The following is a 23,893-nucleotide window of genomic DNA, read 5'->3' as shown; positions in this document are numbered from 1 at the left end:
CAGCTGCGAGATAACTCTCCATCTTCCCTGCGACATTTTGCATGCAGTGCAGGTTTTGTCAGGTTGGAAAAATAACTGCACCAGGGGAAAACAGATCTTTTGTCCAACATCTCGACTAGTTTCATGAAACCTGCGGTACTCGCTGTGTTTAATGGAAAGACATCTTTTGGCCAAATGGAATGCGATTGTGTTGTTGATTTCAGCGCATCTTTGTTAGCGACCATTGCATCATTTTACTTGGCCTTCATCCATTCATTATACCGCAGCGTGTGGAATGTTTTCAGCCAGCTGAATAAGTTAGTTGTGTTGCTTTGCAGTGCAGATATGATTCTATAGCATTCTTCACATATGATTTCTTCTTGGTTAACATCACTTGCCCTAAATCCAAACTATTTCCAAACAGCGGCTGATGATCTGTTTTGGGAAAAGGTCTTCGCCTTCAGCTGTGCCAGACATTTGATTTTTGTTGTATATATCTGCCTTTTAATGTAGCATTACTCATCCAGAGTAGTCCAGGAAACTTCACAGCTGTGACTGGTCCATGCAAGCGCATGGTCAGGCACTGATTTAAGGAGGCCTTGAGTCGCCAGCCTGTCACAGGCCTAACACAGAAAGATAGACGACCATTCACACTCACATTCACACCTATGGACAATTTAGCATCACCAATTAACCTAACCCCAGTAACTGCATGTCTTTGGACTGTGGGAGGAAACTGGAGTACCTGGAGAAAATCCACACAAACATGGGGAAATAACCAAGACCAAGACAGAGTTCAGTATTCACTGTTACGTGTCTGTGAGTTACCTAACATGTTCAGAAGTGACAGCAATCACCCCTTTAGAAACAAATCCTGCTTAAGTGCTAATCAGGAATCATGGCTCTGATTAAAAACTGTGTTCCTTTTGTTGCTCAACTCTGATGAATCAGTCAAGGGTGATACAACCAGAAGATGTACCCTGAAATTAATCACATCCCATCTCTTTGTTTTTGATAAGATCCACCCCTCTTTTCCTGTATTGCCTCATTTTTAAGTGCATGGGCACCGGCAAGACTGAGAAGAAGCTCAAATATCATTCACGGTAAAAGATCTCAAGATGAGATGGATGAATTATTAATTACTTGCATCTTTATAAACTGTGGACGGTTTTAAATCATCCTGTTTGCGGGCTCGGTTTTAGTTCTTTTTACTCTTGCAGGGTTTTCTTCATATTTTGCCCATGTCTGCAGCTCCACTGAAAATCTGGCGTATGGTAAATAGCCCTTAAATTAGGTCCCTGGCCTTCCAGCTTGGTTATCTGTGATGATCGGAACAGTGTGTGCTGCTTGAAAAGACCCATTTTCCCTCTGGCACATCATTTAACATGTCTCATTTACCGGGAAAATATGCAGGTCACACACCAAGAGATTTCTGGTCACATCCTTACAACGCTCGATTCAAATTTAAAAGACCTGAATTAGAACAACGATTACATTTCTTCTATTTCTTGTGTTTCCTCCTGATAAATATTTATGTTTCCCTTTTCTTTGACCACAATAAATTTTAAGTAGGTGCCTTCAGCAGGACAAAGTGAAAAAAAATACCCTTTATACTTGGTAATGATGGCTCAACCCAGATCTTTGAGGGGCACCTTATGAAATAAGGAAGTCGGGAGGCATAAAGAAGGAAAATTGTGCCAGGAAGTTCAAGAATATTCAGTTTAGCAACAGAGGAGTCTGCACGAGCTAAAAGGTTAAATTACAGATACAGAGTGAAATCTATGCTATTAATTGTGTAACATATTTACAATATTCTCAGAAACACCTGCAGAGCTAAAGCACAAACAGCTGTTTCAAAATATCAGCTCAGGGTTTAAAAAGAAAACTGAAAAGAGTCTGCTTTATTGAAACTAAAACAGCACAAAGGAACAAAGATCTGATTTGGAGTCAGTAGTCACAACATCTAAAATTAATTTGCATCACATTGCATTGAACCCTTTTTTCTCACAAACATTTTTTTCATATAAACCAATAGGTGTCAGATTTTCATACTGCAGCTTACAGTACTGACGGTGGATTATTGTTTGTTATAACCTCAGACTTTATATCTAGTTTAAACTCATAAGCAAAACTGTTATACAGAGGGATACAAAACAAATCCAAAATAAACCAAAATGTACAAGAAAGATAAAGAATTAGTTAATATTAACACATCCACACAACCTGATAATGTTTGGAAGATTTTTTTAAAATTATTAAGCAACACTTACAACACTTATAATTGATAATGTCTTAATGGTTGGTCTGATGGCAATATAAAAACAAGGTGACAATGTGAAAGGGTTCACACACACACAGAACCAAGAGAATCATTACCTGAATCTCTTGCTCGACTTCATTTTACACACTTTTATAATTGAGCTCGCTTTTTAAACTTTAGCAACTAGCTGATGAACCTGATGGAGCATTTACAGCAGTCAGATACTTGAAACTGTGGATGGTTTTAAATGATCCTATTTGTGTTTTATCCTACATGTCTGCAGCTCCACTGAAAATCTGGCATATGGTAAATAGCCTTTGAATGAGGTCCCTGGCCTTCCAGCTTGGTTATCCGTGATAATCAAATAATTCTTGAGGAGCTAGTCAGAGCTGAAGGACCTTTAATAGTTTTACACTTGGAGTCTGACTACAATTGTATGACACAACATGAACGGCCACAACAATAAAACCAAGGTGAAGGTAAACTGATGAACACTGATGATTTTGCTTGCCAACGTTGGGTCCTCGTATTCATGTAGATGTTACTTTGACATGCAACAGGCACCTAAACATTGCTGAGTACCTCCTGACATCAGCTGCCTCACCAAGCAGGACAACACCCACATAGACCCCCAACCTGCAACACACAGAACCCAAAGGAACCCAACTTCCTGGTGTTAGACACTCTTGTGCCCAGTCAGATCAGATGCGTATTGGTGGTACTGCGTATTTTATATTACAAAAGTCAAACTCACTGACAACCAAAAATGGGCTCTTTCAGCGCTACATCATTCTACTACAAAATTCTTACAGTTAGCTGGTTTGATACATAACAGTGCACTGTTAACAGTCAATCCTGTGACGTCTAAACCCCCCTGACCCTCACACAGTTAGGATTAGGAGTAATTAGACTATCCATTTGCAAAGTCAGAAGGTATTTCTCTTACATAGTATAATAAAAGGGGAATTATTTTGTTCTCAAATGTGTTGATGAAAAAGCGCAAAACTCGCCTTATAATTAAGTAATACACATAAGTAAATGTACTTTATTACTGCACAAGTGAAGCCAAAGAAACCTCAAGTCTTATTTTGCGGGAATTGAACCATAGATCCAATAGGTGCCCTTGAAGATGGTTTGCAAAAGATTTGTGGGAGTTCCATGCCATTTATCAGGGAAAATCTGCCGCATGAGAAATCTGATATGGTTCAAGACATTCAAGATTCAGTCTGCAGCATTTCTATGTTCTTTTGTGTGTTTCTCTTTTGTTGTGTGTGCCTATTGAAAATGATGATTTACTTGTACAATAAAGTTTTATGAAACAACCAGGTATAATAATCCTGCAATCTTGTAAGGGGGGAAAAAAAAAAAAAAAAAAAAAATCAGAAAGCAGCAGCAACACCGCTGATCTCGGATGTTCTGCTTTTCTATTCGCGTCTGTCTCATATTGTGTAGGCATCACGGCTCAAATCAGCAGCTGTCATTAAATGAATCGCAGACGGTTTATTCAACTGCACTTATTCATTTTTAACCTTGTCAAGGTAATCATTCTGCCGAGGAAGACAGACACACCCACACATTCATCTCTCTGCTTTTATTCTCCAGAGAGAAACCACACACACACACACGCAAAAAAAAACACACACACACAAATTCACAACATTGCATAAAATGTTTCACTTCCAAGTTGGCGGACAAAATTCAGAGTAACAAGACAATCACACTCATTTTCAATAATCTTCATTGTGGGTTCACAAAGCCCAGGATAATAATTCCGTTGATTTTCAATTGGACTGATCCGGACTTTGTGATTTAATGTGATGCAGACGATCCTTCGAAAGCGAATTAGGAAATATTATAAGGGCTTTTTATGGCCGGATGCAACTCGACAAAACTCAGAGACTCATAGGCCGAGCTCTTTTCCCCCTTTACAAAATTCAGACCATACTCTCTGATCATTCTCTGATGATGTCCTATCTGACACATTTTTCTCGCTGAAATGTAATAATTCTGCCCACTGAGCGAACAATAACGCTCCCTGATTGTGCCAAACTCGGACCGTCCTTTCAAGCAGAGGCATCGACATCCTGTTTCTGGTTGAATCCTAGACCCGAACTTAATTACTACATGCTGTAGTTTAAGAATGCTTTTGTGCACCAACAAAAGACGGGCTGTTATGAAAAACAGAATTGATTCAACATTTCCTTCATGTCCAAGTCACTGGCACTATCACAGCGAACTCATTTACTGGCCGGTGGCTAAAGCCGCTAAATAAAAAACATCTGCCAAGAGCTGGAGGAGCTTTCACTTGAACGACATCCATAAATTCATTTACTGCAATGAAATACTTGTGCAAAGACTCTGCATTAACAGTAAAAAAGAAAAGGCAAAGAAATCAATATATACGAGGGAGGCTGTTCATAGATGTGCGACAGCTCAGCAAACTAAAAAAAACAAGCCCACAATAAATTGTGGCCCTAAAATAACATGCTGGAAGTGCATCATTTATACTATGTACTGTGCTTGGCTCATGTTTGACAATATTTATTGCTCCAACAGATGCACAGCACTTCCCATAATGATTCATGATGAAATGGTTCCAATTTTCAGCCTGACCTTGAGAGCATTCTCTCCACACACCGTCCTGACATACTGCGCGTCATCAGGAGACACTAGAGGTGGCGCGAGTGCACAAACACTCCCTTGAAATCAGCTTCCTAATTGAGATGACAGCTGTAGAATTTCCAACAACAACAAAAACAACCAAAACATAGAAGGACGGCTGCACTGTGGGATAAAGACTTTTTTTTTTTTTTTTTTTCCTTCCAAAATGGAAATATGACTCAAACCGGGCTGACATTTAGGCTCCAGCTCACGGTAATAGCACCAGGGATGGATCAAATGAACGAGAGATGTCATGATGGAAGCAGGGGAGTGGGCAGCGACGCAACAATCATACCTTACTTTTCATTTACGTCAAATCGTGGTGCGCACACTCGCTCTCTCCCTCTGAAATGACAGGCCATGACAAACAGTGCCTCCTGGCATGGCTGGAAGAGAACGACGGCGAACAAGACCGGCAAGCCCACCGGCACTTAGACGACGGCGCAGTGCTGACAGATCAGCGGCAAGTCACAGACGACACAGCGAGTGTCCTGCACTCTTATACTGACATTAAGATAGTGAGTGAGGGCCCACAGTGTTGCTTGCACACCTGTAAAGAAAGTTATGGCAAGTATAAGAAGTGTTGCATTTCATAAAGTAATTACACGCTTTCATAAAGGTGTTGCATAATGACTGGTTGTAGTTAAATTTTACTTTGTGGGAGTTTACTCCTCTAGCTTGCCTGAATGAAGCTTTATAGCTGATGTCATTACTAAGCAAGTTTTAGAACAGGATTTATGCTAAAGAGCTAAAATTAATGATTGCTAACATTAAGAGAGGCTTTTAGTCCAGAGCACAGAATTTAATACTGTACTGAGCAATGTTATTTCCATAGAAAATCCACTATTCTGTCATCAGTGCTATAATGCATAGTCCTAATAAAGATTCATTTGAGAAATGCAGATATAAATATAATGTTATATATTAGTGATTTGTAACAGAATACCAACCTGAAATTGTCAACCGGTAGTGTAATCCACCAGATTAATCAAATTTAGTAATCATAATCTAATTGCTTTCAATTACTTTTTGGATTGCTTTGTCTCTAGACTCGGTAAAATATTATGTTGAACAGACAATTTATTCCATTCTAATTTGCAGACTAATTTGAATAGGGATATTATCCTCCTCTTCAAACATTATCAACTGTTATTTCCCAGAAGTATCTAATCTGATTAGGGTTGCAATAAAGTTTGCCGGGCTGTTATTAGAGCTGAATTACAAAGGAATACAAACTGTGTGGCCTTTGTTGTTTCGCACATGATGAGCCACATATTTGTGCATCTTGTGCCAGTGAGCTTTCCAAAACACAGAGAGCCTTAAGGTTGTAGGTAAATGTGACGGCCAGCTGTTGATATTAGCGGGAATAAATGTAAGGGGGTGGTCACGGTGCACGGTGGAGCAATTGCTGTAAAAATAAAACTGGGGAAAAAAAAAAAAAAAAATTGATGCTGAAGCACTAAGGAGCTGCCTGGCGTAATCTTAAATCCATTCAACAAAACATGACCCTTATTCATAGCATAACCTCTCGGCACAATAACTACAGTAATTCTAAGATTTTTTTGCCTGCATACCTGCATCTATCTCTTGGATGGGTGGAATGTTTCTTTCTTTTGTGGAAACACATTAGAATGTGTGCAATTTGTAATAACCGTTCCCACTATTATACCCAGCCCAGATTTATTCTTTCCAATTACACGGCAGTTCCACTGTTATCATTATGAATAGGAGTACGGTGGCTTAGTGTTTACCAGAGCCGCCTCACAGCAAGAAGGTCCTGGGTTTGATTTTTATTTTTATCTGCATGAGTCCAGACATGCAAAATGGCTTGTTTGTTTGCTCAGACATCCACCGGTGACCTGTCCAGAATATATGCTCACCGAGCTGACACTGAGATAAACTGCAACGTATAACATAAGAGGCAGATAAGTATGAATAGATGGATGGATGGATGATTAAGATACAGAACCCCTTCTTTTAAACACATAAAAATGTTCTCAAGTGTTTGTACTGATATAGCCACTCAGCTTCTCTAAATTCAAGTAGTGAAAAGCAGTGCAGTGCTATACAAGAGGCATCACACTGGCCCCAGATTAATTCTGCAGCATGGCAACAACCCCAGACAAGCAGCCACAATCTGAAGAAGCCATTTTCATGCAAAGCACTTAGATTTTGGTAATTTAGGCATTTTGTGATAATACTTTTGCTTGAATTAGGATTTCAAATGCTGGACATTTATTTTTACATTGAATACACTTTCATGCTCCAGACAACTTCTTACCTGCACTTAAGTACACACTATTCCAGTTTTTTCCATGAATCTCAGGTGAGGCAGAGCAAAAACAAGAGCCCTCTTATACTTTTCCCTACTGTATGTATTATACTCTTATCAGCAACATCAAGTGTGAAGTAATTTATGTTACTTAGCACCACAGGGCAGGAAAAAGCACAAGTAAACGAAGTACTAAACTCTGCAGAAAAATGAAAGGAAAACATTTAACATGGTGTATACAGTGGTTGTGGTTATAGCCAAAGGCAACTTGGCGGTGTGATGATGCGTGGAGCACCTAATGAGAAACACTGAGCTCCCAGTAATTTGTTAGCCCGAGTTAAGGTCAAAACCGCAAATGCTGCATGATTGAGTCACCCCCAAAGTCCCTATTAGAATTTGCATTTAAAATATATCTATTATTTATGTGTGTATTATTAAAATGGCTGGCTTTAGATCCCCTGAGCCTGGTGCACAGGGAAGGCCCACAGCAAGTAGGCCACAATACCAGGGGCCGACAGTTGAATAATGGACAGATAGAAATGGAAGAATAAGGAGAGACAGATAAAAAGTTGTCTGGAGTCTAAGAAAAGCTTCTGTCATAATGAGGACCTTGTTATATTAAAAAAAATGTGAGAGAGGAAAACGTCTCTTATATATGATGGATGGCTGAAGCTGGTAGAAGGCTCCTGAATTTTTTTTTTTTATGTAAATAATTAATTTGTTAAATGTATTTTTCATATGTTAAACATACTTCATAACATGCATAAAATATTAGGTTGCATTAGGGTCCCTAAACAAAGATTCTGCATTCTCAGAGAAACATCACCCAGTCAGTGCAGCAATGTTGCCAGTTGCTGACTGAAGATAAGCTTGTAGCCTTGTAAACTTTGACAATCAGCTTCCTCCAATCTGACACAAAAAGGGCAATTATTTTATCGCCCCAAGCAGAACCTATCAGCAGTACAGTAGAGTCGGCTGTTGTTATTGATGATGATGAATGCAGGGGCCTCAGACTCATTCATTAAAGACATTAGCCCAGATCAACCCGACATCCTAATGAAACTGCAAGCTAAAGTAGATACCACATTTCTAATGGAAACAGAAATTTTAGTTGGGTGCAGTCATTCACTTTTAAAACAGCACAGGGACAGATAAAACATGGGTTGTTAGGGGCACAAAATGTTTATCTGAGAGAGTTACGAGTACCTATAAGAGCACATTACAGCTGAAGCAGATCAGCCTCTACTTTACATTACTGCGCCAGTACAAAGGTTCAGTTCAGCTATTGTCAATACTACTACGTACTACTACTACTAATTGTAATAATCTCCGCAGTAAAAAATATACGTTATCACATCATCCCAGTTTCTGTCAACTTCAACTGTATTTGTTTAATACTTTGCATGATTTTGGCATATTTGTACAGTGCAGTAAAAAAAATATTACATTTCTTAGATTTTTTCATATTTATCACACTTAAATGTTTCAGATCAAACAAATTTTAATATTAGACAAAGATTACCCGAGTAAATACAAAATGCAGATTTTAAATAATGATTTCATCTATTAAGGAAAAAGTTATACAAATCTCCCGGGACCTGTGAGAAAAAGTAATGGCAGTGGTTCTGTGGATTCTGTGGACTGATGAGACAAAAGTTGAACTTTCTGGAAGGTTTGACTCCCGTTACATCTGGCATAAAACTATCACAGCATTTCATAAAAAGACCATCATACCAACAGTCAAACATGGTGGTGGTAGTGTGATGGTCTGGGGCTGCTTTGCTGCTTCAGGACCTGCACGACTTGAATTCTGCTCTCTTCCACAACATCCCAAAGGAGCTTACCCGACCATCAGTTTGTGCCCTGAGGTTCAAGCGCACTTGGGTTATGATCTGAAATACACCAGCAAGTCCACCTCTGAATGACTCGAAGAAAAAAAAGAAAAAGGAAGGTTTTAGAGTGACCTAATCAAAGTCTGGACTTAAATCCTATTGAGATGCTTTGGCATGCCCTTAAACAGGCCGTTCATGCTGGAAAACCCTCCAATGTGGCTGAATTACAACAATTCTGCAAAGAAAAGAGGGCCAAAAATTCAGCCACAGTGATGTGAAAGACTCATCGCCAGTTACTGCAAATACCTGCAGTTATTGCTGCCAAGAGTGGCACAACATAACATTTGCTTATCATGTCTAAACATAAAGTAAAAAAAGAGAACAGAAGGCCAACAGCAACATTACAGGTAACAGGACAAAAGTAGTGGATAAACTCAAACTTTACCTGACAGTGCACCCTGACGAAAAGTTCACATCAGAATATCTCATTATGATGCATCAGTTGAGTGCAGATCAGATTTTAACATAATATTTGCTGAGACAAAAACCAAAAATGTCAGCCTTATGGTTGCATTACAGAAAACTTCAGGGAATGTGGAGATGTGTCAGTCTCAATCAAAGTGCTGGGCTGCCTGACAGATACTCCCATCCCCAGAGCCACTCAGAGTCAATAGCAAAATTCCTTCTCCTGTTCCATGCACTTTGTGTTCTTCAGTAGAAACATTAAAGCTAAACAAAACGCCTAAGATCCTTTCCAGATATCAGCTCAGTGAGTGAGGAGAGCACGGCCAATTGGCTAGTGATTTTTCTTCTTCTTCTTTTCCCCCTTTTTTCAAGAAGCCTCTTGTAAGCCTTACGCTTATTGTCTCTTTTGTGCACCCAGCTGAAAACTGCAATAAGTCAAGCAAGGAATTTTCAAAGCTAAGCCTGTCAGTGTCTATTTACAGCCATAGAAAGTACAAACACTTTTAGTCTACCTTTTTCAAATAGGAATGAAAAAAGTAAATGTTTTTACCAGGAGTCAAGTTTCAGGCTTGGGTCGTGTCTGAGGGCAATTGTCCATAACTACTCCTTTTGAAGCCATATGCATTTACACAAATACAGCCTTGGCAGCACAACAGCAGGACAAAAATCCCTCATTGTCTTTTGCAGCATGTAACTGATGCTAAGAGCACCATCAGACCTTAATACCACAGGTGTGAGATGGATCTGAGTGAAGTGCCAGACATGCCAAAGAGAGGCTGTATTGTTTACCTGTGCATCTTAAACACTACTCCATCTGCCTCCTCACTGATATCTGATATTCTCCAACATGACTGATGCCTTAAAAGCCTGCATTCACCATCACCTTTCGTTTGGAGTTAACCTTAAGGTGGCAGTACTTTGAATGTCAACCCCTCCACATGTGGACCTTTTGAAATGCCACCTCTCTTTATTCTGCAATTGTGGAACAGGACAGACAAAGGGAAAGGAGTGGCCATGGAGGAAGGAGAACGATGCTGGCAGATGAGGTTTTATTGCCACCAGACAAAATCCAAATGACATACAATCAGCGAGGATCAGCGGGGGGTTCATTTAACACTTGAAGGGAAATTTGGGTACTAAGTGCGGGTATGAAGGGCTAGAGTGCTGATCCACTCATTTGATGATGTGCTCAATTACATAGATGAATGAATGGCAGCCTTGAACTGAAGAGAGAGGCTTTAGTGTCTCTAGACATCTGACTGCAGCTTTCTAAAATCTATTATTTAAAATAGGCTGTAAATACTCAAATGCAGACTATATCAATTACAACTCGTCTTTCTATAAATACATTTTCTGCACTAAACTTGTTTAAGTGGGAGATGAAACTGCTAATATAAAACTTGTATAAGCACAGAAACAGAGCACAATTAGGTCCCACCTACACAGGGGGAAAAAAAAAAATACTTCATGTGTCTCTACTGACTTTATGAAGCAGCCTCTGACAATTCAGTCTGCTGGCAAAAAAAAAAAAAAAAGAAAATAAAAAAATGATAAAAGAAAGCTGCACTACAAACAGGTGACAGAACCGAGGCTTTTTCTTTTTATAAGTTCCCAAAAACTGTTCTCTAAAGAAGAGACCAGAGTAGAAGTGGATACAAGCAGTAAGATAGGAGGTATCACAGAAAGAAGTAAGCATTTCTTTTCCCACTGACGAGGTTAAGCAAAAGCATTTTCACAGCATTCATCTTGTGTTATAGTGAAATGTGGATAATTCAGACAGCTATGAGTAATGTCGGTAATGTAGAGGAGCCTTTCTACTTCCTATTAATTCCACTGTACAGAAATTGGCTGCGATTCAGCTGAGGGCGCAGTGGGGGGTGCTCATGAGATAGCACTCAATGAGCAATTCTCAGTTACATAATGCTGCTAAATGGCTAAAATAACTATTTACACTCGCTTCTAGACAAAAAAAAAAAGCCATTCTAGCTTTTACAAATGCAGCACTGATTATATTGCAGAACCAAAATGAAACACTCCTGTCTGCTGCCTCACTACTTTTTCATTGGACTACACATTAAATGCTAGCATTCTGCTAATGCATGCTGCTAAGGATCTTAAATGGTGAATGCCTTAACGTGGCTGGAATTGCTGGGCTATCCCTCACACTTACAGAAAAGCATTGTACTACAACTAAAAGACATTAATATATAACAATTTAACAAATAATTAAAATGGCATAGAGAAAATGTTTGCCATAAATATTTAGATTTTGGGGTTAAAGCTCCAAACTGCACCATTTATTCTGGACGATTTTACGGGCACCCCCTCTGAAACCAGCATTTGGAGGTTCTTTGATAATTTTTTCAGGTTTCAAGTGCCTTTGCCAACAATGGCTGCTTACTGATATGCACTCATTGGCCACTTTGTTAGGTACACCTGTTCGACTGCTTGACAATGCAAATATCTAATCAGCCTACTGCATAGCAGAAACTCAATGCCAAGAGTGAACTCTGTGGATTTACACATACACTATCATGCCAAAAGTATTTGCTCGTCTGCCTTCGCACGCGTATGAACTTGACTGACATCGGACTGCCAGATAGAGCAGCGTGATTTGTCACTCCAGAGAACACGTCTCCGCTGCTCTGGAGTCCAGTGTCGGCGTGCTTTATAGCACTGCAGGCAAAGCTTTGCATCGCACTGGGTGATGCAAGGTTTGGATGCAGCTGCTCAGCCATGAAAACCCATTCGATGAAGCTCTCTATGCACTGTTCATGAACTCATCTGAAGGCCACATGAAGTTTGGAGGTCTGTAGCGATTGAATCTGCAGAAAGTTGGTGACGTCTGCGCACTATGCACCTCAGCATCCACTGACCCCCACTCTGTGATTTTACGTGGCCTACCACTGAGATGCTGTGGTTCCCAACCACTTCCATTTTGTTATAATACCACTAACAGCTGAGTGTGGAATATTTAGTAGTGAGGAAAATTCATGACTGGAGTTCACTGAGCCCCTAAGAGCGACCCAGTCTTTCACAAACATTTGTAGAAGCAGTCTGCAGGACTAGGTGCTGGGTTTTATACACCTGTGACCGTGGAAGTGATTGGAACACCTGAATTCAATGATTTGGATGAGTGAATACTTTTGGCAGTATAGTTTACTTTGCAGGAAAATGTCTGCTTAAAACAAACTGAGAAAAATGGATGGTGAAGACAGGCTATGCTGCAGGAGCGGTTTGAGAGGAGTCTGTGCATACTCTGATACCGTTTTTGCTTTGAAAAAAAATGCCCCTGCCAGTGACATGAATTCAAGCCGATAAAGAGTGCAAACCTTTTACCTTTCAGGCCAAAGTAGTCCGAGTGTGTGATAATCAAAAGATAAATTTGTATGAAGAATAACTTTCCCCTCTGACTTAGACCTCTCAACCTATGATGAGGAAGAGGAGCGGTGACAGCGATGACAAATGATAATAGCTAATCTAAGACGACAGCCACTTCAAATTGCCCAGGGATCAACAATGACCTCTTGACACTTAAGCGAATCGAGCGAATCTGACAGCCTTGAACAAGCTGGGGAGCGCAATGTGTCTGACCACAGCCTTGTGTGTCTCTGTTTGTTGTTCAGTGGCATTTTCCTTTATGCTGTCATGAGATTTTCTGAGAGCATTTCCAGTCTTGAAGAGATGAGGACTAGGAGTCAAGCGTCATCTGTGATCCCTTGGTGTCCTGTAACAGCTGTCTCTGGCATCAGAGCATGCGGTTCCTGCTATCCCATATTACATCTCTGCCACTCAAAACCAGCGGATCAGCAATCCAATTTCACACAAGCGCGCTCAGAGGGTGGCATAGCTGACGCAGGCATGGGGATCTATGCCTCAACAAAGACAAGAAGTTGTTTGAAGTCGCAAAAGGAGTAGTGGACGGAGGGGAAGCGCAGAGATGGGCTGACGAATTAGATAGAAAAAGTAATAGAGGTGTGATGGAGCAAGATAAAAAAAAAAAAAAAAAAGCCAAAGAGATAACGTAGGGAAGGGATTTCTATGACTTTCTTGCTTTCATCAAATTGTGCAACTGGAGAGTCCAACATAAGCTACTAATTTCCCAACAAATCTGAGCACAGGAGACAAACTAATGCCATGCACAGAAGACACATGGAACAGAAAAGAGGAAAAAAAAAAAAAAAAAAGAGAGCCTGCTCTTTATAAACACACCTTTATTTGTCTAGTGACGTTCACCGTGCCAGTTCCTCCTCCGCCAAAGACCAGAGGGACAATGATCTCTGTGTACTGGTGGGAGAGCAGATGTACAGTATTGGATGACAACACACTCCTCAACCCTTTCAATATAACACCCTCATATTGCATAGTCATTGTGACATAAATAGAGAAGGGACTTGCGTCTCGTCTTTCACACAGCAGAGAGATTCAAATCTGATATCCAATGACTGCTTATTAGATTGAGCCATCAGGCCGCCAGTTTGGAGCCAGACTCATAAGACAGCCGGTGTGTTGAGAAGGCTGCTTTTCCATTTCCACCCACACGTATATATACACACACACACACACACACACACACACACAAAAAAAACACAACAGAAAGAGGAGAAGAGCAAGCCCCTACTGGACAATCTTCTCTTCTCCTGCCAGAGCCAGGCACGCATAATTTTTATAAAGCCCACTGTAACCAGCAAAGACACACTGCAGAGCCAGTTCCCCAAAAGGTCTCCTATTCTGGGGTATCCATGGATTTTTAGAACAATAGCCCGTCTTTGTCCATTTTATTTATTTATTTTTTTTCACCCAAAAGCATCCAAATCCAGCATGCGCACTGAAAGCAAAAGGCAAAGAGAGAAGAAAGACTTGGCCAGGCTGCAGAATTGTTATAGGGGAAGAGCTGGATGGATAATTGCAGCACTACATTGTCGAGACAATAGGTCAGCTGGGATCCTACCTCTATGGACACAAAGACAGACCACTCATGAAAAAAGATGTGGGTTAGATGAAACCTGTGGGACATTCCTGTCACTGGGAGAGTGACAAGACAGACTAAGATAACACTTTCCTTCACCCGTCCTTTGACCTGTTGCTTCGTTATCCTCCCACATCCGCCAACTGTTTCGTTTTTAATGTGGACCCCCCCCCCCCCCCCAAAATCAAGACGGCTATCAATATTTTTTGACAGCAAAGATGAGGTCCTAACTGTGCGATGAAGGTGAGAGATTTCTGATAAATCTGTCATCAGATTCATGACTCCCATTCACAACCTGTCCGATTTAAAATGTGAATAACAGGAGGGGAAAAAAAGAAGAAAAAAAATAAGGTTTTGACAGTTCCCTTTTTACAATGCCTTTTTTTCCTCTGACAGTTTGACAGTATGCAGTCCTCATGACTGAGGAGTCCACCTGTCTGTCTGTCTGTCTTTGACTCGCTCTCTCACTCTCTCTCTGTCTGTCTGTCTGTCTGGCTCTGCATTTCTGTCCTTGATTAGCAATCATGGCAGCGTAGCCCCGGCCTGACTCAAAGTGGAAAGCTCTAATTCTCCCCACATGGTGCAGAGACGTCCAGACCCCAGTGCTGTTGTTCCAGGTAAACACACAATCGCTGCATCTCCTTAACACTCAAAAGTTTCCATGTATCATGTGAAGGGAAAAAAAAAAAAAATCACTGCCTAATCTTCCCACTGCTCCCTTGCAGTCCGCTGTTTCTTTAATGCCTCTGCTGTAGATGCCTGACAGCACATTTGTTTGTCCACAAACACCCCGGTGATGTTTGCGTTTATGTAAAAAGATTCTAAAGAATTAATGCCCGGCTAATGGAAAGTAAAAGACTGAAGCAGGAGTCTTAGTTCATTAACTGGCAGACCAATTAAAATCAGGTGTACGCATCGACAGGCTGTGAACGTTATCCTCGCTGTATGTGCCAGGAATTAAACTCTTGTTTTCCAGTGAGGAAAAATCCAATCAGAAGAAGCAAAAAGAAAGTGGCATTTTTAATAGCGCGCTTGAGGGCGGATTTTCTGCATACGCGCCGAGGGCTGTCTTTATCCAAACTGACACTTCCACCAGATGGACAAGGCAGAAAGAGCTGACAGGTTCGGCTCAGCTCTTTGTTAGACAAGCTGACTTTTAGTGCTAAAATATCCTCCGACACATGCACCACTTAACCACTTACAAAGAAAAAAAAAAAAAAAAAAGAAAGCGAAACAGACCTCTGGCTCCGCATATTTAAAATTGAATAACTCTTCAAACACTGAAACTCTGATAAAGGGACTCTTGACTCACCTATGAAAAAGCCTTCAGGTTTTACACGATGCCATATAGATAATAAATGAAAGCCGCAGTGCTGAAATAAAGCATTCCTCATCAATCAGTCAGGTCTACTTCAGAGGAATTGTCTTTTGAGAGCTGGATTTGGTGACATTTTCACTGTGAATGAAAATGGCACACAGCAAGTCTGAGATAGGATGGCAACACATACAGTAGAAGCTAATAAATCACATCCAGGCAGCCGCGTGTGAAGATTGTTTACCTTGCTGCACCTCAGAGAGAAGATAAAGGTGCCTCAGAAAGCTTTGCACTATTTAGTATTTAAGAAGAGTTTTGAGTATAGATTTTGAATCTTAATGGAAGTCAAAACGTCAGGGATGAAAAGAAGCACGCAATATATATTTTTTTATTATTATTCTTAACCAGTTCTTGTAAACTATCTTGCTAAATTATCTGCACCATCAGTTTATGTCCATCAGTATAAAGGCATGCTGGATGACATCATTTCAAGCTGTGAAGCAATCATTTCTCTCGCTGCGATGATCAGTGTTCTCAGCTTTCCTCATAAAGGAGTAGAGTTTTCTGCAAGGCCCCATGGTGAGTCTGTCTGCTTTGAAAATGTAAAGTTTCATCTTATCTTGACGATGGAGTTGCACTGCAGTGTTTGACAGAACAATTGTAGTTTCCTCTACTAGCTCAAGCTAATTCAAAAGCAGCTCTCACCTACCGCCTCCCTCCCTTCCTCCTGTCTCCATTCTGTCTCTCTCATCCTGCTTCCCCAGTGTGTGCCTACTTAAACTTTAATCATCTCATATTCAATACATTTCACAGCGACTCGTCACAAAGTTATCCCATTTTTCAAAAGACTTTTTCCCCTTTTAGCCTCAACCTCGGTAGAGATTCAATAATTTTCGCTCTTCCAGTCTATTCATTACAAGGCTCCCTGACACAAGAGTGACATTCGCATGGAGTGTTTCTTTACGCAGATATTAACGCTCTGCAAGATAAGAAGAATGAAAGCTAAGCCACTGCTAATGGCCTGCAAAGGTGATGCCCCAGTGTTTGAAATGCTTCAATGCCGATCAGATCATCTATCATTGTATTCTTTGCTCCCCCCCTCCCCATTCACATGGCAGACCCAAATACTGCTTACTAGATGCAGAAAAAAATAGTCTCAGAAGAATCGTGCTTTTTGCGAGGTTTCTTTCTTTCTGTTTTTTTTTTTTTTTGATTGTGTCAGAGTGAGGCCATGACACCTGCTGTTCAGTGTTGTGTTGGTCCCAGTATGGGGTCTGCTTCAATTCACTGGCTACCTGACCTGGCTGAAATCAATGACCAGCAAGACACAATGTGTAATTTTGTTTTAAGACAAGCTCTATTGATTGTTGCTGTCAGCAGCTGAAGGATTTTTTTTGGGGGTGGGGTGGGGGGGGTTTCCCCTCTTCCTGATGCTCACCTGGGCTCAACTCATCACTGAAGTAACACTTTTAATACAAAGAATTAAAAGTAAATATCAAGTTTATTCAAGTTCACTGTTTACCAGGCCGTCAGCTTATTGGAATTGGTGCAAGCAGTACTGTGCATGCACTATGGCGTCCCTTTCAATTTAAAGCCAAAACACTGCACGATAACGTGATAAACTTGTACTTTCACGCCTTTTATTTACTGCAAACCACTGTTAATCAATACTTTTTTTGAGACACTACAAAATACAAAGCATAACCTTCACAAAGCGTCTTTAAATAATTCATACTGGACTTCGCTTAGAGACTCATTTTGCGCCTTCCTACTACAGCTATCCGACCAGAATAACACAGGCCCATAACAGAAGATTACTTACCTACCGAGTTTGTTTCTAACAACATTAAACTAATGAGATGGCTACAGGCTAAACAAATAGCAATCACGGATCGAGACTGCTCGAAAGATCAGAAACCAAATCTCATCAAGAAACATTTTCAGCAGAGAAATGAATGAGATGTAAACAGAGAGACTCAAAATGCCAGTGATGCAGTCCATCAACATAAGCCTTCAAGCAAATGATAATGATTTATTTTTGGTACTCCCTTGATCAATATCAAGGCTGTACTGATGTGAGATTTTGGGCTGATAACGATGTTTAAAATAACAACATGAATTCTTAATAACACCCCCCCCCCCCCCCTCCCCTCCCTCCTCTTGTTATTTGGTTTTTGAATTTGCATACATTTAAAATTGATGAAACTGGGCCCCAGACAGCAGGATGACAAAACTGATGGGACAATAACAGATTAAGATTGGCCACTGCCATCGGTGAATGCCGTCTTATCTGACATCATCCATGTTCAGCCAACAAATCGATCCAATTTATCAGCATGCTCTTTATATATCAGCTACGTCTGCTGCATTTGGATCACACAAGGACTGGTAAAGAAATTCCAGCTACTGCTGTAGTGCTGCCATTAAATATCAGGGGAGGATGGATTAAAAAATTTCATAGTCAGGGATTAGTCCATGCTGCAAAATCCATATGTTTCAGTGGCCTATCTGTGGGAAGATATATTCTGAGTAATGTGTTAGTGGATAAAAAGTCCGGATTTACTGCGTGTATAAAGTCTATAAAATCCTCACTAACCTTAATAACAGGTTGTAACATTAATGTGCACATGTTTAGCGACAGATTTAAAGGCACAGATATTTCACAAATCCATCCCTCAGAAGTGAATATATACAATTTTAAAATCACAAGCCCTATGCAGATCACTCAGAAGAGGTGTAAAACCCTTTATAATTCATTATTAAAGCAGCGCTGTGATTTCAGCTTTGTAAACTGCACAAAGTAATGTCTTTTTATGTCAGTAATGAGGACGTGCAACTATGTTGTTTGCATAAGCATTGCTAAACTGTCCCTGGACAAAAGCAGCTGGAGGATTTGGTATTTCAGTTCAGTATGAGCAGAAAAGTCGCATGCTCTGGCCACACGGGAAGGTAGATTAAAACCTGTAGTGTGACTTAATGCAATGTAAAAGATTAATAAAAATAGCACGGGACGAGATTAATAAAATGGCACAGTGTGTGTCCTTTTAAGGAAAGCCCTTATACGAGGCTATAGCTAAGACGCCGTGTCCAGCTAATATGTTCTGTCTGGAACTCCAAGCGCGCTGAAATTTTGATGCAAGTACGCTCATGTAAACATAACACTGAACTGAGGAAGTCTCATCCAGGACTGAACATCACACACTAAATGATTTAGGACAAATACATGTGCACCCAAGTAAACCAAATATTAGATTTCTCCCTTTAATATTTAGTCACCTTAAAGAAAATGTTGGTGGCACAAATGATACGCATTTATTCATTCACAGAGAGCGGTAAAAAATCTGTCAGAAAAGTGTTGTTTTTTTAATGAAGAAGGTTGAACTGTAAATAATACAAATGTATGAGGCATTCTCCACCAAGGCCAATACACTATTTTTCCATTTTAACTAAAGTATTCAGTATTAGCACCAAAATCTAATGAGTACTTCTTTTACTCATGCTCCACTTCTTCAGGTTTTACAGAATGTGGCCTTGTAGTTTGAGCCTAATATTGCTAACAAGCAACAGGCCTCAGCTCTCACCTTCTTGGAGAGATAACCACTGGCCTCCTTGGATGCTACCATGCTTGCGAGAATAATAGCATCACTCCATCTAAACAAAATCTATTTAGTTACTACCTAGTAAATTGAGCCTCATTTGTATTCTAAGCAAACAATGCTATGGAAATCCGACTAGCATACTGAGTGAAACTGGGCTTTTCCCTGACATTTACTGATACTACTCATCAGCAGGAGACCCGCTGGCTTTTGTTATTAATTACACAGTTTTAATGTGTACAGTGTCTTTACATCTGTGACAGCAGCACAGAAAGTACATTAAATAAGTAAAAAAAATAAATTATTGCCTTGCAAGTGATGGACAGAGTATAGGTCTAGATTAACTAGATTAGGTATGGTTCATTGTTCCATGTGGTTAGCTTTAGATTTGTCCTACACGCACCTTCACATATGTACACCTGCATACATATGTATGCATTCATATTCATAAAAGCTCACAAGAAACCAAAAAGCAACCCCAAAGCTATGCCTCATGATTATTTTTGGTTTTATAACACAGAGTAACATGTGTAGGGGCATCATCTTCAGACAAGCACACACACACACACACTCCTGGATAGGTCTTGCTATATGACTCCAGTTGGACCAGTGTGTTTATGAAGAGAGAGTCTCCAAACACTGGAAATCAATATGTTCTGCCAGCTTTTTAGTGCGCTCGTGGACAGAGCAGAGACACAGGGGCCATGGAGGGAGAGCTACAGCCGTCCATCAGACTCTTTGTGACCACCAACAGCTTTGATCAAAGATGACAGAAAGGGAGAGTGTATGTGAGGACAGTACACAGCCAGGAAGAAGATAGAGAGACAGGCTCCCATAGTGTTGGCCAGTTCTTAAGGCTTCTGTAGCTTTTGGAGGCCACTATTAAAGCAGAACCCAGACTTTGTATTTCCATTTCTAAACTGTGCTGGTCTCTATTGCCTACACTACAAAGGACTGTCAGGGGCAAGACAAAGTAGAGTAAATCCCTGAATAATGGTGGCATCCTGGGAAATATCCATATAGTTGTTGCTGTGCATGCGCGCACACACATACTCACACTCCCACATATACTGTATGCTTAAACAAGTGTGCACTCACATGCAATGCAAAGCACTTAATTGCTATGGTAGCCATTGAATGATGACAACGGCCACGGTGGGAGTTGGCGAGACTTTGTCTGAACGTATGTAATTATTCAGCTGCACAAAAGGAAAGGCCGATGCGGTGCCAAAGCAGATTCACTGTGTCTGTGGTCAGTGCATTCAGCAGGGAGCCTAATGATGTGCACTTGTTGGCTAAATTACCAGAGCATTGTTTACCTCTGCTCTTACAGAGCAGATTCCACCAAGAGCAAGAGACCAAGAAGTTAAAGAAAATGATCTGATAGTGAGGAGGAATGTAGAGAGAAGATGAATGGTATCCATAGAAGCAGAGGCAGGGGAGAGGCTAAAATGTCTAACTCCTTTTTGGTAAAGGCCTCTCTCTTCACACGCTGCTGACAGCCAGCTTGCTAGCAAAATCCCAAGACGATGGGGTGGAGAACACAAACTGTACAGCTCTTGACTGTACCACTCAGACACTTTCAAACTGCAGTTATTTTCTCAACACAAATACAACATATAATCAAACCTGGAATGAATGTACCTCGGTCACTTGAGGCCTTAAAAAAAAAATAGCTTTATAACACAGTTTGGCCGGAATATAACGGACACAATGCCGCTAGAAGAGATTTATTTTAATCTATGACCGTGGTTCACAATCTTTTTCTCCTGATGTACACCAACAGCCGTGTTAGGCTAAAATGTTCCTTCCTCTTCAACACTTGTTCAAATGAGTTTGATTGGGCTCAGCTTAATATTTCTCCACAACTATTAGCTCACCATTTCAACCAGTTATAAACTACTTTTAACCATTACTTCATTTAACATTCGTTTATTTTAATAGGCCTACTGGCCAATTTATTTAATACATTTCGCTTCCACGTTAATCCCTTCATACTGTTTGCTAACAGTCTGACTTTTACAGAAATGCACCCTGTTTATTTCATTAGTTACTTACATAACAGTTTCAACTGTTAATCCATTTTGTTACTTAGCAATTTAACTGCAAGCCATACTGTTTAAAATCTTTTTATTCATAATTTGACTTTACCGCTATATTAACTATTTATTCATTATATCAGGCTAACAATTTCAGATGTTAATCCATATTGCTAGCTAGCAACTGCTAGCAATCCAACAACTTTATATAAATAAATTTACTTTGCAATTTTATATTAATAATGTTACTTTACTGCCATATTAACCATTTATCCACTATAGCTAGCTAACAATTTCAGTTGTTAACTAGCAATTTAACTGGTAGCAATACTTTTTCCCCCAAACATTTTACAGCTTTATATGAACAACTTTACTTAGTTATCATGAAAACTGTTTATCAATTATATTTAGCAAGCAATTTAATCTGTACAATGAAATAATTTGACCTGTTTAAAAGTAAAGCTAAATAAATATTTATGCATTCCTCTTATTTATTATTTGTAATAGCTGAGCTAATTTTTTTGTAACCCTGTTTGGAAATCAGTGAATTATGATATCAGTAGATATTGATATGCTATATAATGATTTAGTTCATTTTACTTGTTTGCTTCTAACATGCTCTGAATCATCACCTGAAAGCAGCACCCATTTGAGCCACTGTCAGAGGTCATTTACATAATGGAAGAAAAAAAATTACTAAGGAGGCAAAAGCAGGACAAGCCAGCAATTTGGCAGAGAGAGAAAATGAAGATGGAAGGAAAATGGTTTGGCAAGAATGGGGCATCAGAGACTGTGCAGCAAAACAGGAGTGAGGGATAAAGGTAAAGAGGAGAGGAGGCTGCAGAGAGAGAACAGAGGGGGCTTGAAGAGCTGAGACAGTTGAACCATGAAGACAGGCATGCCAGTGAAGAAATGTTTAGGAAAAAAAAAAAAAAGTGGGAGGGAAGAACTGGAAGGCACACAGAGCGAGCGAAGAAAACAGAAGAGTCTCAAAAGCATGGAGAAAGTTGGATATTATGTCCAGTTGGGGAGTCATCACAGATCGAAAAGTTGACACAGTGAGAGAAAGGGAAAAAAAAAAAAAGCTATTGAGAAACTTGACAAAGCAGTAAAAGAGACAGATCTTTCCAAGAGGAGTCAGAGGGAAACCGGTGCCACAGCATCCATTTGGATGAGGCTCTTACCTTGGCTGATGCCGGAGCCACCGATCCTGCTGCCGAGATGCCTCGCTTGACCGCTATGTCGCTGCTCGATGTTGTCACGGCAACTGTAACTGGAGTGGGGAGAAGGGAGGGGATGACTGGGAGGGGAAGGAGCCCCGGACGGTTGTTGCCGTTGACAACGGCAGAGGCACAGCTATGATTGGCTCCTCCATTGTGGAGGCCAGAAGGACGGATGTCTCTCCGCTCCCAGGGTCCCCGGTAGTCCCTCTCAAAGCGGTGGTGGTGGCGTGACATCACTTCCTCTTCCTCTCAGAGGGAACAACAGGGGCAGGCCTGCATGAAACGGAAAGAGGGTAAAGGTCATTTTAAATATAAAGTAGAAGTAAGGAATACAGATGCAAACGCAACTTTTCTGGGAAAAGATCAAGAACAGCGCGACATATAAAGACTGAAATGCTCAGTCAGTAAATTAAAGAGAGAACATGTTGACATGAAGGTGTAAATGCTCACAGCATCTGCTCCCACTGCACCTGACTGACGCGAACACACTGCGGTTCATTTGTTGCCTCTAATTCCTATTCTCCCAGTCATTAACGAGGGCTGCGACAAGAGGGAGAGAAATGAGCACCGCTGAGCAGGTCTATAAAAAACACCATCAGTGCCAAACACCATAAGGAGCCAAATGTGTTATGTGAAGCATCTAGACTTAGCAATGAGAGGTTAAAACAAAATGGCTGAGCCAGACGCAAACAGGTACACGCTCAGTTCAAGTTGTCCTGAGGGCAGCGTAGCTGTAACATAACCTTGCGGTCAAAACCCATTCATCTGAATAGATAAATACCCCTCCAAATTGCAGCTCATCTCATACATCTAATGGCTGGTTAATTCAATCAGATTGCCCTTGAAGTGCATTGGAGGGTTCTCCCCTTTTCGAGCACAGCGGGCTGCGATAGGCTAAGAGGTGACAGTGAGCTAGAATTACATCAGAATGGAGTACGGCGCTATTGTGCAGCAGGAGCAGCGTATCACTCTTCTATTATGTCATAAATCAAAGTGGTACAGGATCTGAGTAGTGAAATCCATCACTGATGGGTTTGTAGCGCATTGTACTCAGCCTCACCAAAGGCACGTTATGCCCATGATAACAGATGAAATAAACATATAACAAGCTCAAACCAGGTTCAGCGAGCCCCATGCAAAATCCCCTGGTCTGTAAGGAGAGAATGACAGCGGATGATAAGTCTTTATTCTGCACGCTGGGGTCTGTCACGCTGCTTCTCAGCCTCACAGAGGAGGGAACGCCTTGAAATGCCGGCTTCTCTGTGAGTATCTCTGTGTGTGC

General features: G+C 40.6%; 1 protein-coding gene across 2 annotated transcripts in view; it reads right to left on the bottom strand.

Annotated features, from left to right (window-relative positions):
- klhl29 (kelch like family member 29) overlaps positions 1–23,893 on the bottom strand; it is a 242,224-nt gene that overhangs the window by 135,644 nt on the left and 82,687 nt on the right. For both annotated transcript variants that reach the window (XM_030722205.1, XM_030722206.1), the window contains exon 3: positions 22,573–22,884. In XM_030722205.1, coding sequence (XP_030578065.1) covers positions 22,573–22,845 — 273 coding nt within the window. In that variant the 5' untranslated portion in view covers positions 22,846–22,884. The remainder of the gene's footprint in view (positions 1–22,572; positions 22,885–23,893) is intronic.

Source organism: Archocentrus centrarchus, chromosome 24 (genome assembly GCF_007364275.1).
Source record: "Archocentrus centrarchus isolate MPI-CPG fArcCen1 chromosome 24, fArcCen1, whole genome shotgun sequence".
NCBI lineage: Eukaryota > Metazoa > Chordata > Actinopteri > Cichliformes > Cichlidae > Archocentrus > Archocentrus centrarchus.
This window is presented reverse-complemented; position numbering and strand designations above follow the sequence as displayed.